The following is a 14,978-nucleotide window of genomic DNA, read 5'->3' as shown; positions in this document are numbered from 1 at the left end:
TTGGTTGACAAAACTTAGTCGGCTAACTAGTGGTTCTAATGATATTTAAATACCAGAAATACCCTACATCATGTAGAAGTTGGAATCCAAAGACTTAGGAAGTTAAGAATGTTGGAGTCAATATATATATATATGAATGTTTGAGTCAAAAAAATATATATATTTCCTGCCCCACTAGCTCCAATTACATTCCACAAGAAGGCCCAGAGACATTCATTTTACTAAGGCATTGTTAAATAAATTAGTGAGAGGACTACCTGCATCCTCTGAAAATTCTGTGACAATTTACTTTGTAGGTCAGAAAGAGGGGATGCTGCTACTAAAATGGGCTTTCTGATTTCATGGGGGATAATAAAATCCCAGAGTAGCAAGGTCAAGAGTCAGCATTTTCCTCTTCAGACATACGTAACACATGCAATGATGCAGAATGCAGGAAGATCCAAGGCCAGTGGATGGAAAGTCTGTGGATCCAGTGGTGGTGGAAGCATCAGAGCTGGTGTGGGTCTCCACGTGGCTGCTCCAGCTCTAGGGCTCGCTTTATCAGCATAGCTCTATGGATCTCATCAGCAGGAAGATGAAGCCGAGGCTGTATCTGGCCTCCAGTGAGCTATTTTATCTCCTTTGCACCTCCAAATGAGGTCCTCAAACTGCAACCTGATTGACAGGCTAGACTCCACCTCTTCTCACGTTGACAGATTATGTAACTGCCACAACTAGGAGCTAAATAGACGGACAGCCTATTAGAATATTGCTTGGTTTATACAACCCTGAGGAAATGGCATGGGAGTTACGTCTGATCTCCTCTTTTGCATGCTCCTACACAAGGGAGAAGGAAAATCCACTTCTACCTCTGCCCAAAGATGACTCCTATGAGGCACAGGCAGACACATCTCTACCCACCATCCTCCTTTATCCTATTCTGACACCAACTGCCCCTCCTATGGCAATCTATATCCATTATAATGGCCATACAGAACTCACAGACTGTGCTTACAATTGTGGGAATTTATTAGTGAAATGAACAGGTCACAACGAGTCAAAATGAGAACACATGGAAGACACAGCCATTTTGTCTTTAGCAGCTCCTCACTCAGCTCTGTGGGCAGACACTTCTTTTCTGGTCCTCAGCTTCTCAGCCATGTGGCCCCTTGACTTCTACCCTACTTGGACAAGTAGTACAAAGCTCCTTTGGTGCTGCTAAATGCCCAAAGGGCAACCCCCCTGCAAGCTAGCTTCCTGCCTGATGACATTCAGCTTTACTTCCTTTGTCGGCTGGGAAGCCCGCTGCTGTCTCATACTCTCTGCTGCTGTCATGGCTGCTACTTTATCTTCTCTGCTCATGTAGCTTCTCCACACAGGGATGTCAGCCAAGCATGGTACCTCCAAGTGCATTCATTTCAGTCCAGCTATTAATTTAGTCTGAGTTACCTTGTCTCTTCATGGGCAATCTGTCATTCAGGGATCTGTAGGTGATTTGGGTCTACTCTAGTTTTGATGCTTATGTTCACAGTCTCTGATTAACTAAAGATATGTGGGGATCACAGTGGGGCCACCTGCCTGCCTTCTCTGGGATGTTCATGAGGAACCTGTGGGTCTCATGCCTGGAGTTGGGCGGTCAGCCAGGGAGCCATGGAAGGCTGCTCCTTGCAGCTGGGACAGCTACTGCCTGACACCAATCCTCCCCACAGGTCATTCACTCTGGTATGGCTGAGCCTCTGGTGCTGGGGGAAGGAAGCACCTTGTGAAGGTGTCCTCTGGGTCAGACCCCTCTGGCCAAGGTGCTGGTTTTGTTACCCAGGTCTGTCTGGGCTTGAATGCTGGGGTCCCTCTACCCCTTATCTCTCCTGGTTTGAGTCTGTAGTCCCCAGGTAGGCTGATGATGTATGTGGGCTTGGCCCAAGGGGTTGCTGAGCTGAGGGAAAGGAACAACATGGATATTTTCTGGCTCCTGTGCCTGCCCAGAGATTATCCACAAATGCAGGAAGCAAGGAAGCAGATGAACTTTGGTCCTGTACTTAAATCTTACTTCAGTACAAGAAAAGTTTGTTCTAATAATGCAGCACTGTATGATACTCACCTTCCTGACATGCTGAAGACAAAATGGGTGCATAAACAAATGTGAAGAAAGCTGATGGTGCCTGGCTATTAAACGATATAGCATCTGGGGTCTTAAAGGATTGTAGTTAAACAAGTGGGCATCTAGCAGACAAGCAAGCACCAAAGCCCACATGGAAGAAGCACACCAACCTGTGTGATCATGAGGTATCAATGGGAAAAGGTATCAGACGTTCAAAAATAAGCAACCAAATTGATGTGAAGATACGTAGATATAGTGGAGACCCAAAACCCACCTGGAAGATAATTGGGCAGTCTCTCTCAGAAGGGCCACACAGAAGGGATGGTAAATCCAGGGTGCAGTATGGCACTGGTGAACCACATAACTGTCCTATAGTTCTCTAATATTTTCTCCCCTTACAATTTTGACTTTTATTTGTTTATAGCATTAAGCATGTTAGATTTGCATGTGTTCCTCTGTATGTTTAAGATCATTTGGTACATGAAAGTCAAGCTAGATAATCCTTCAGAAACAGTAACAGGAGTAATGGTTCCCTGAGGGTATGGAAAGAGAGGGTGGGGGGAGAAACGGGGTGATGGGGAGCTGATAGCACTGATGACTGTATAACTGTATAATCCCACTCAATGGGATTGAACAACAGAACTGAATGTGAATGGACAGATACCAATGTGTAAGAGATGCCCCCCACCAAATAAAAACAACAAAATATATATGTATATAAGAATAGGGTTCCTGGAGAGTATGGTCGGGGAGGGGAGGGACAAAGGGGAGCTGAAATCAAGGAGTTCAAGATGAAAGAGTATGTTTTGAAACTGATTGTGGTAGCAATTATATAATATTGCTTGATGAGAGTGAATGGTAGAATGTTATGCTATTTGTAAGCGCTCCCAATAAAACAATTAAAAAAAATTCGTCTCAGAAACCCACAGGGTCATTTCTACCGTGTCCTGTAGTTCCATATAAATCAGACTCTATTCAATGGCAGTGAGTTTTTTTAGATAGTTGACTTCCTCCTGGAACACTATCTTCAATTCCTGCCTTATTTGTCCATCCATTAGTTACCTTAACTACAGTACTAAAGTCTCAAGCTAACTGAACCGCTGTTTCTGCTTCCTCCAAATCAATGAGCCCTGCATCTCATCAGTCACCACACTTCTGGTTTTCACAGTCTGGCCCTGCTCTGGAGGAACGACCATGGAGATTAGCGGGGCTAGGCAATAACCACAGAGACTCATAGTGTGCTTATGTGAAATTTCGTAGTTTGCAGAAACCTTGGTCAATTTTAGAGTGATTAAATGATAGTTCTTTGATAGTCATATCTAATTTTTAACTGCTTTAAAAAGAAGTTTTATTGATATAATTCATATATCATTCAATTCAATATTTCAATATTATTAAAAAGAATTGTGCAATCATCACAATCAATTTTAGGACATTTTCTTTTTTCTTATACTCACTGTTAATTGTTTTTTGACAGGATTTGTTAAACTCTACTCCACCATGCTGTATGTGGGAATCAGCCCCACAGATAACGGTCCTGGGGAGTGACTTGTGCACTTATAGAAGACAGAAAGGGAGGAGGGTGGGGAGGGAGGGCCTGGAGAAGCAAGAAAGCGGATAAGAGTCCAGAGTGTATTCAACCATAGGGTTTTATAGTACTTGAGGCTTGCAATCTTCTTGTTATACATACACATTAAAATGGGCAATATGTTCTTCTTGAATGTCCCAAACCCTCAAGGGGAATACCTCAGAGAGTACTAGGTATGCAAGAGCAAAACTGTGTATGTGAGGAGTCAGGTGTCTGTAGGAGACAGCTTTATATTTAGCAATTATGGGGGGTAGATGTGATGTGTAGAAACATCCTTCCTAGAATATGTGCATTGTAGTACTTTCCCCGTATTTTGGACTGCAGATCCCCATATTTCGAACCGTAGAGGCTTGGCATATGCTTGGGAGCAGGCCACATACAATCCTAGGTCATCAGTTTCCCACAGCTGTACATTAATATTATGTAGAGATATTATGTATTTCTTACATCTCTTTTCTACAATAAACATTTTTTACTCAAGAATAAAATTATAATTGAAATTATTTTAAATGTTATAAAAACAAATTAAATATCTTCTAAGCTACTTATATCTTCAGTTAGCATCTGAACACTAATCTGACCTCTTTTTGTGTGTGCAGATGGGATTATGTGTAGCATGTGGAAACATGGTGCCCATGAACACACCCATCTGTGTGGTGTGTGATGCTTCTCTTACCCTGCAGTTGCAGCCACAGGCCAGCCTCTACTTGAAGGTAAAGAAATATGATTCTGTAAAGACATAGAAAGTCATTTGAAAAATTAAATGTCTTTAAATTACCAATAGAACATATTAGTAATATGGATTTGGAGCTCAAATTATATAATAGCATATATGTCAATATAAAGTTAAACTTCAACTTTGCAATGCATATTAACTTATAATCGTAAAATGGCTTCATGATTCCCATTGCTTTGATTATATATACCTATTTTATATAAAACCAACTACAGAACTTGGAAAAGTTAGATATCACAAACATTCAAACATATTTGCTAGACAAATTATACCAAACTATAAAATTTTTTGAAAGAACATGTAACTATATTTTCTTCATATTGAAAATCTCGTTAATCCCTTGTGAAGATCACTGTAAGATAGAGTAGATTTAGTTAAGAAATTTGGGGGATAAAACAAGAAGTTTTAGAAGTGAACGTACATAATCTGTATGAACAGTCAGAACTGTGACACTCATAAATGCCTACGAAACCATCAGCCTACAATCCTGAGATCACAACTAAATGGTGCCCAGCACTACTTTGTGAAAGATTACATTATAAGGTCCTGGATGGAGACAAATGTGGAATAAATCCCCAGATCCTAAGAGACTGGCACTATTGGTTGGAGAGACTTTGATAAGCCCTGCAGACTATCTTCATGAGTTATCTTTCAGCTTTGGAGGAGAACTCGCCCCTGTGTTAGGATAATCAACCATTTAAGATGAAGAGGTCACACTTTCCTAAGGACCAAGCACAGAAGGTTAGGAAAGGAGGGATGAAAGCCGATAACCAGGGGGAGGAAGTGTTAGCATATTGAGGATGAATTGAAACAAAATGAGTATAAACTATTGAATGCAATAAGCAATGAACTACGGGTAGGGAGTGATGGGGGGGGGGGATGAGGAGCTGATACCAAGGGCTCAGGTAGAAAGCAAATGTTTTGAGAATGATGATGGCAACAAATGTACAAATGTGCTTGACACAATGGCTGGATGTATGGATTGTGAATAAGAGTTGTACGAGCTCCCAATAAAATGATTAAAACAAGACAAAACAATGATCTACTCTGTAAACCTTCATCTAATTCACAATTTTAAAAAAAGATTATGTGGATTCTAAGTGGGAGAATATATTGAAGTTTATGAGACAAAAGATAAGTTCTTGTTTCTTCCCTTCAAAATCCCTTATTCTGTGAAAAGTCAAAAAATGTCTCAGATGCTATAACCCTTTAGAAATGAAATTTACTGATCTTTTATTAGATAACTTTTTAATCTTCTTTTTAAATCATTAATTTAATTATATATTTTTAATGTCATTAGACTCAATTTTATTGTATTGTACGGTTGCTCTATAATGCCTATAATTTTTGACTAAAGTTTATTTTCAAACTTTTTTCCCAATAATTTTATTGGGGGCTCATACAACCCGTATCACAATCCATACATACGTCAATTGTGTAAAGAATATTTGTACATTCATTGCCCTCATCATTCTCAAAACATTGCTTTCCGCTAGGGCTCTTGGCATCAGCTCCTCATTTTTCCCCCTCCCTCCCCACCCTCATGAACCCATGATAATTTATAAATTATTATTTTATCATATCTTACATTGCCCAACATCTCCTTTCACCCACTTTTCTGTTGTCTGTCCCCCAGGGAGGTTATATGTAGGTCCTTGTAATCGGTTCCCCCTTTCTAACCCCTCCTTTCCTCCTCCCAGTATCACCACTCTCATCACTGGTCCTGAGGGGTTCATCTGTCCTGGATTCCCTGTGTTTCCAGTTCCTATCTGCACCACTGTACATCCTCTGGTTTGTAAGGTAGAATTAGGATCATGATAGTGGGGGGTGGGAAGGATTTAAGAACTAGAGGAAAGTTGTGTTTCATCTATGCTACACTGCACTCTGAGTGACTCATCTCCTCCCCAGTACCCATCTGCAAGGGATGTCCAGTTGTCTACACACGGGCACTTGGTCCCCATCCCGCACTCCCCCTCATTCACGATGATATAATTTTTTGCTCTTTGGTGCTTGATACCTGGTCCCTTCGACCCCAGGTGATCACGCAGGCTGGTGTGCTTCTTCCATGTGGGCTTGTTGCTTCTCAGCTAGATGACCGCTTGTTTACCTTCAAGCTTTTAAGGCTCCAGACGCTATATCTCTTGATAGCCAGGCACCATCAGCCTTCTTTGCTTATGCACACATTTATCTTCAGTGTTTATATGGGGAAGGTGAACACACAATGATGGTTTTTGTTCTTTGTTGCCTGCTACCTGATCCCTTCAACACCTTGTGATTACACAGGCTGGTGTGCTTTTACCCTGTCGGCAACTCTTTTCAATCTTAAGACAACTTTAGAAGGCACCACTAGCCATCATACAGCCTAGACACCTGTTCTAGAACTACATGAGAGAGAAATCTGCTCCTCTCTTGTTTAAGCCACTGATATCTTGCATTTCAATCACAGCAAAACATATTTTTTACCAATAATACAGTTATGTAGAATGTTTGTAATACTATCATTTAAATCTCTGTGGACTATTAAGAAATGGGAGTAAAATCAGTTGTGAGTGAAGTTAAATACATATTATGCTATGTTCAATATTTGAAGACATTTCAATACTTGGAAATGCAGAGTTCCTCCCATTGAGAGCAAACATGGAGGTACAAAAGTATACAAAGTTACTGTTTCCCTGTAATTTATAAATCCCGTATTGAACATAAATATAGGACTTCTCTGGTGATTAGTTGACCACTTGTCTGTCAGTTTGTCTACTGTGGTAGCTTGTGTGTTGCTCCAGCAGGGTCACCCAGTGAACATGTTTCAGTGAACTTCCAGAGTAAGAAGAGACTACGAAGAGGGAATAGGCTGTCCATTTCAGATGGATTAGCTATGGGAAACCTTATGAATCGCAGAACATTGTCGGATATTCATAAATGGTAGCTTGTCAGATACAGTGCTAGATCAGCCTTTCAGGCCAGAAGGCACTCAAAAGGAGTGAGGAAGAATTACGTACCTTCTCAAAGTAGAGTTGATCATAATAATGTGGGTGGCATAAAGCCGTGGGGACTTTCATTTGCTGAAGGGGCATGATTCAAAATGAGAAGAAACAGCTGAAAACATTAATAATTGGAACTTGGAATGTACAAAGTATGAATCTAGGAAAATTGGAAGTCCTCAAAAGAGAAATGGAGTGTTCTGGTAATAGTCGCCAGAGAGGCTCCTTCCTGTGAATCCCAGAGAGTAACCAGCAGGAAACGGGGCCTTGCTTCTTGAACCCAGGTGCATGACCAGAATGTTAAGTGCACCTTGTTTTTGCTTGTTTGTTTTCCGCTCTTTTTCTTTCAGGGTAAAGTCAGAGTTCAGCAACACAACCTTTCAAACTGCCTACTCCCACCATTGTTGGCAGCTGGTGCTGCTTGGGAGTGTTCTGCTCCCCTCCTCTGGCAGAAACTGATCACAAGCTTTGTCCCAGCTCACCCAGCCAAGTCCCTCACACTCAGGACTGGACCCTGGGTCTCCCATGTGGAAGACAGACTGTGTGGAAAGCCTGGAACAGACTTCCCCACAGTTCAAGTAACACAATTTTCCACTTTGTTAGATCCCCAGTTTCCCTTTACCCCCTTTCCCTGGGTGCTCCTTCCCTCCATGCCCGCTTCCCTTCCCTACACCTGGTGGATGAATCCTCATTCCATTGGAGCCAAAGAGAACACAGCCCATCGCCAAACCAGGAGCCTGCTTTTGATGATCAGCTTTTACATTCTACTTTTATTGTAAATTTATCTGTATCCCCTTTTGGCTCTGGCTGCTAGTACAGAGAGACCACACCCATTCCAAACAGACTCCTTTCTTTTGGGACTCACCAGTATCTCCTGCCCCTACCATTGCCTGGCAGTCCTGACTGCCACAGAGCTCATAACTTGCCACCTATCCTCCATCCCCTGCAACAGCCGGGCCCTCTTGACCCACACTCCCAAGGTCCACACTTCGCCAGCACTATAAGGAAGGAATAACAATTGGAAAATATCTTCTTGGTGATTAAAATATAAAAGATGAAGATCACATGATAGAATTTTACAAGACAGATTATTTATTCATCGCAAATATCTTGCAAATTTTGCAAGACAGATTATTCACCACAAACAAAACAAATTGTGATTGCACATGTAGATTTCTTAAGATGGAAAACACAGAAATCAAATTGACTACATTTTTGAGAAGAGACAGTCAAGAAGATCAATATCAGCAGCTAAAGTTAGGCCGGGTACTGACGGAACAGACGATCAATTGCTCATATATACAGTCATATTGAAGCTGAAGAAAATGAAAACAAATCCATGAAAACCAAAATATGACCCTGAGTATATCCTACCTAAATTTTGGGAGCATCTCAAGAACTGGTTTGATGCATTGACAGAAGTCCTGATGAGCTTCGGGAAGACACCAGGAACCTCATTTGAGAAGAAAGCAAAAGGTCATGAAGAAGACAAAGAAAGGAAAGATCAAAGTATTTCTAAAGAGATTCTGAAAGTTGCTTTTAATTGTAGGGTAGCTAAGGCACATGGAAGAAATGATAAACTAAGAGAACTGAATAGAAATTTTCAAGGGACAGCTTGAGAAGCAAATTAAAGTATTACAATGAAATTTTCAAAGACTTTGAGTTAGAAAACTAAAAAGGAAGAATAAACCACGCATTTTAAATTCAAGTTTTGATTTGTAGTACTGATGGATTCTATGAGAAGATTATTGAACAATGCAGGAAACATCCATAGAAGTTGGAAAAAACATCCCCTGCTATTTTACCATAAAGAACTGGTCAACAGTCAGCCATTTCAAGAAGTAGCATATGATCAAGGGCCAGTTGTACAGAAGGAAGATACTGCTTTAAAGGCATTAGCTGAAAACAAGACTCCAGGAATTGATGGAATACCAACTGAAACGGAAATGTTTTAACAAGCTGATAAAGCACTGGAAGCATTCATACATCTATGCCAAGAACATTGGAAGACAGCTACCTAGACAACCAATTGGAAGTGATCCATATTTGTATGTATTCTAAAGAAAGGAGACCCAACAGAATACACAAATTATAGAACAATATCATTGATACCATATGCAAGAGAAACTTTGCTGAAGACCATTTAACAAGTTGAAGCAGTTCATTGGCAGGGAGTTTCCAGAGATTCAGCTGGATTTAGAAGACATGGAACAAGGACATTACTGAAGATCTTGGCTGAAAGTAGAGACTATCAGAAAGATGTTTACTTGTGTCTTATTGAATATGCTAAGGCATTCAATTGTGTAGATCAAAACAACCTATGAGTAGCTTAAAGAAGAATGAGAATTCCAGAACACATAACTGTGCTCTTGTAGTTGTACAAACAGAACCAGGGAATAATGCGTGGTTTAAAGTCAAGGAAGGTGTGTGACTGGGTTATATCCTCCCACCATGCTTACTCAATCTGTATGCTGAGCAAATAATCAGAGAAAATGGTTTATATGAAGAATGTGACAGCAGGATTGGAGGAAGCCTTATTAATGACTTGTGATATGAAGATGACACAATGTTGCTTGCTGAAAGTGAGAAGGGCTTGAAATACTTACTGATGAGGATTGAGGACCGCAGCCTTCAGAATGGATTACAATCCAATGAAAAGAAAACACAAATCTCCACAACTGGACCAAAAGGTAAACCATTTTAAAGGAAACTAAGATCGAGGCTATCAAGGATTTTATCTTGCTTGGATCCATAATAAGTACTCATGGAAGCAGCAGTCATGAGATCAAATGACACACTGCATTGGGTAAATATGCACAAGACATCTTTTAAAGTGTTGGAAACAAGGATTTCACTTTGAGGACTAAGGTGCCCCAGACCCAAGCCATGGTATTTTTAATTACCTCATCTGTATGTGAAAGTGGGATATTGAGTAAATTGAATAAAGAAAACCAAGGAAGAGTGATACATTTGAATTATGGTGCTAGCAAAGAATATTGAAAGTGCCATGGACTGCCATAGAAAAAAAAAATACCGTATATACTCAAATGTAAGCCGACCCGAGTATAAGCCGCGGTACCTAATTATTACCTTGGAAAGAAGAAAAACTGATTGACTTGAGTATAAGCCTAGGGTGGAAAATGCAGAAGCTATTGGTGCGTTTCAATAATCAAAATAAATGAAAATAAAATTACTAAAAATTGAGACATCAGTGGGGTAATGTATTTAAATATTTATTTTAAATAAAAGGACAAGTCATTTAACATTAGTAAACCAGCACAGTAAGTGGAAAATAGATCAACAAAAATAATAAGGTATCAACAATGATACCTTAAGAGTACTATTCCCTGAGCTCAGTCAGCAACCAAGCTAAAATGGAAAGAGTTAAAAATCCTTCAAAACTGGATTCCTCATCATCATCCGTATCCCAATGCAGAGCTTCAGCTGGTGTGAGGTCATCATAGACGCTGTCCTCACTGAGATCGCTGTCATCACCATCACTGCTGTCATTTTCATACAAAGCACAGTCTTCACTGCCGTCTATAGCATTACTAATACTACATTTCTGGAAGGCACGTCGCACCATGTCTTCTGGAATGTCTTCCCATGCATCTCAAACCCACTTTGCTATTAACTCTATGTCAGGCTTCATGAGACTTCCTCCTTTTGTTAGTCGGCCTTGACCAGATGACATCCATTCATGCCATTTTTAGTGCTGAAAAACTTGGCTTACATGAGTATATACGGTATATCTTGGAAGAAGTTCTTAGGATGGCGAGACTACACCTCATGTACATTGGACATGTTATCAGGAGAGTTAGATCCCTGGAGAAAGGACACCATGCTTGATAAAGGAAAGGGGCAGTGAAAAAAAAAGGAAGAACCTCAACAAGATGAATTGACATATTGCAACAATAGGCTTAAACATGACAGCAATTTTTAAGTTAGCACAGGTACATGTCATTCTTTTGTGTGTAGTGTTACTGTGAACTGGAATGGACCACATGGCATCTAACGGCAGTAACGATGGTTACTAGGAATCCTATGCTGCAATGGTTAAGCACAACAGCATATGCTACGAACTGAAACATCTGCAGTTTGAATCCACCCAGTTCAATAGGCTTTATCCCAGTGACCAAGTTGTTTAAAACTAAACTGCTTAGTTTATCTATTTATTTGTTTTACAGTTTCATTGGCACATTATCCACATATTATGCAATTCAGTAGTTTAATCTTATCAAGAAGAATTATACAATCATCACCCCAATCAATTTAGGAGCATTTTTTAATGGTTAAATTGCTTTTATAATGAGTTATGTAATCATAATCAGTTCTAGTGCTCCCTCCCCACTCCCACATATTTTGTTTGCTCCACCAACGCCCTCACCTTCCTTATCTCCCTACCTCCTCTGTAAATCCTTGCCTTAGTGATTATCTCTATGCATCTACACTCCTGTGCTTCACAAACTGGAAAACCAAATAATAAACAGAAACAATAAACTACTTCATTTTAAACTTTAAAAAATCATTTTATTGATGGTGCTTACAACTCTTGTTACAATCCATATATCAATTGTATCAGATATATTTGTACAAATATTGCCATTGTTCTTTTCTATACATTTACTTTCCTTTGAGCCCGTGCGATCAGCTCTTCCTTTTTTCCCCCTCTTCCTTTCCCCAAGCCCCCACCCCTCCGTTTTAAACTGTTTAAACAACTTAGTTATTTAAAACAATTCAACTAGATAATACTATATAAATTCTGTGATTGAGATACAAAAGTATAAATTTTTGAAGAAGCCCTATTTATGGATGTTACGTATTTTCTGGAAGACAGTCTGACATTGGCTTTGGTTCAAAATCATCCACTAAGTGACTGTGAGCCTAAAAGCAGAATTTTAAAAGTTGCAGGTAGGAACCCATTACGGGTCATAAAATAAATTTAAAGATTGAAATTGCATTATAAAAAGAAACAGGACAACCAAGCCCACATGGAAGAAGCACACTAGCCTGTGTGATCACAAGGTATCAAAAGGATCAGGTTTCAGGCATCAAAGAAGAAAAAAATCTTATCATTGTGTGTTCACCTTCCCTATATGATTGCTAAAGACAAATGGGTGCATAAGCAAATGTGCAGAAAGCTGATGGTGCACGGCTATCAAAAGATATAGCATCTGGGTCTTAAAGGCTTGAAGGTAAACAAGCGGCCATCTAACTGAGAAGCAACAGAGCTCACATGGAAGAAACATACCAGCCTGTTTGATCACGAGGTATTGAAGGGATCATGTATCAGGCATCAAGGGGAAATTTTCATATCATTGTGAATGAGGAGCAGTGCAGATTGGGGACCCAAAGCCCATCTGTGGGCAACTGTATATCCCCTTACAGAAGGGTTGCGGGAAGAAGATGAGCCAGTCAAGGTGCAGCATAGCTACAATGAAACAACTTATCTTTAGTTCTTAAATGCTTCCTACCCGCCCCCCACCCCCACTATCATGATCCCAATTCTATTTTACAAATCCAGTTAGACCAGAGGATGTACACTGGTACAGATAGTAACTGGAAACACGGAATCCAGGACAGGGAATCCAGACCCATCAGGACCAGTGGTGAGAGTGGCAATACTGGGAGGGTGGAGCAAAGATGGTGTAGAAAGGGAGAACCAATTACAAGGATTTACATATAACCTCCTCTCTGGGGGACAGACAACAGAAAAGTGGGTGAAGGGAGACGTCAGGCAGTGTAAGATGACAAAATAGGAATTTATAAATTATCAAGGGCTCATGGGGGGAGCGGGGAGAGAAGTAAACATGAGGAGCTGATACCAAGGGCTCAAGTAGAAAGCATATGTTTTGAGAATGATGATGGCAAATATGCTAGACAAAATGGATGTATGTATGGATTGTGAGAAGTGTTGTACAGGTCTCCAATAAAATGATTTTAAAAAACCTCATATCACACACACAAAAGAAACAGGAAAAAATGGAAATTATGAGAATTTATTGTATACAATAAGGAAAGTATTTGCTTAAAAAACACATGAAGGGGAACAGAGCAACGAAGTGCCCAGGGAATACCAAAAACAAACTTTGAGGTCAGGGTATGGCACCCCATCAGACAGAAAACACTCCTAAAGGTCAACAAACAGATCTTGAATTATTTACAGACTTTTGTTGTTTTTATCGTTTTTGTTTTCTTTTGTTGTTTTGCTATTTTTTTGTGTGTGCATATTATTATCTCTGCAGGTCTTATCTAGATAAAATAGGTGGGATAAACAATCTGGAGGAGAAAACAATGGACCAATGGTTCCTGGGGGAAATGGGAGAGGGGGAGGAAGGGGAAAGGAAGTGGGTGTTAACACTCCCAGGGGCAAGGGAACAAGTGATCCAAAATCGATGGTAAGAAAGGTGTAGGAGTTTAGGAGAGGAGATGGGTTAATTAGGGTGTGAGGTAGTATCGATGAAGAACACAGCTTTCCCCCAGATCCTGGATGCTTCCTCCCCCCAACTACCATGATCCGAATTCTACCTTGCAGGGCTAGATAGGACAGAGGCTGTACACTGGAACATATGAGGGCTGGAGGTACAGGGAATCCAGGGTGGATGATACCTTCAGGACCAAGGGTGTGAGGAACGATGCTGGGAGAGTGGAGGGTGAGTGGGTTGGAAAGGGGGAACTGATTACAAGGATCCACATGTGACCTCTTCCCTGGGAGAGGGACAGCAGAGAAGGGGGAAGGGAGACTCCGGATAGGGCAAGATATGACAAAATAACGATGTATAAATTACCAAGGGCACATGAGGGAGGGGGGAAAGGGGAGGGAGGGGGAAAAAAAAAAGAGGACCTGATGCAAGGGGCTTAAGTGGAGAGCAAATGCCTAGAGAATGATTGGGGCAGGGAATGTATGGATGTGCTTTATACAATTGATGTATGTATATGTATGGATGGTGATAAGAGTTGTATGAGTCCCTAATAAAATGTAAAAAAAGAAAAGAGGAGAAAAAAATGATTAGGGCAAAGACTGTACAGATGTGCTTTATACAATTGATGTATGTATATGTATGAACTGTGATAAGAATTGTATGAGCCCCAATAAATTGTTAAAAAAAAAAAAAAAAGAAAGGTGTAGGAGGCCTGGTAGGGCTTGATCAAGGGCAATGTAACCTAGAGGAATTACTGAAACCCAGATGAAGGCTGAGCATGATTGTGGGACAAAGGAAAGTAAAAGGAAGTAGAGGAAGGAACTAGGAGGCAAAGGGCATTTATTGAGTTTTAAGTACATGCATGTACATATGTAAATATATATATATGATGGGGAAATAGATCGATGTGCATATATTAATAGGTTTGGTATTAAGGTAGCAGAAGGACATTGGGCCTCTACTCAAGTACTCCTTCAATGCAAGAACATTTTGTTCTATTAAATTGGCATTTCATGATGTTCACTTCCCAAGATGATCACTGAAGACAAAGCGGGTGCATAAGCAAATGTGGTGAAGAAAGCTGATGGTGCCTGGCTATCAAAAGATATAGTGTCTGAGGTCTTAAAGGCTTGAAGATAAACAAGCAGCCATCTAGCTGAGAAGCAACAAAGCCTAC

At 40.4% G+C, this 14,978-nt stretch overlaps 1 protein-coding gene across 1 annotated transcript in view; it reads left to right on the top strand.

The window, feature by feature from the left end:
• Positions 1-14,978, top strand: part of DZANK1 (double zinc ribbon and ankyrin repeat domains 1) — a 99,701-nt gene that overhangs the window by 44,592 nt on the left and 40,131 nt on the right. The window contains exon 8 of the mRNA XM_075527978.1: positions 4,265-4,378. Coding sequence (XP_075384093.1) covers positions 4,265-4,378 — 114 coding nt within the window. The remainder of the gene's footprint in view (positions 1-4,264; positions 4,379-14,978) is intronic.

The sequence above is a fragment of the Tenrec ecaudatus genome, chromosome 12 (assembly GCF_050624435.1).
Source record: "Tenrec ecaudatus isolate mTenEca1 chromosome 12, mTenEca1.hap1, whole genome shotgun sequence".
NCBI classification, from domain to species: domain Eukaryota; kingdom Metazoa; phylum Chordata; class Mammalia; order Afrosoricida; family Tenrecidae; genus Tenrec; species Tenrec ecaudatus.
The sequence above is the reverse complement of the archived record's forward strand: the minus strand, read 5'-3'. Positions and strand labels throughout refer to the sequence as shown.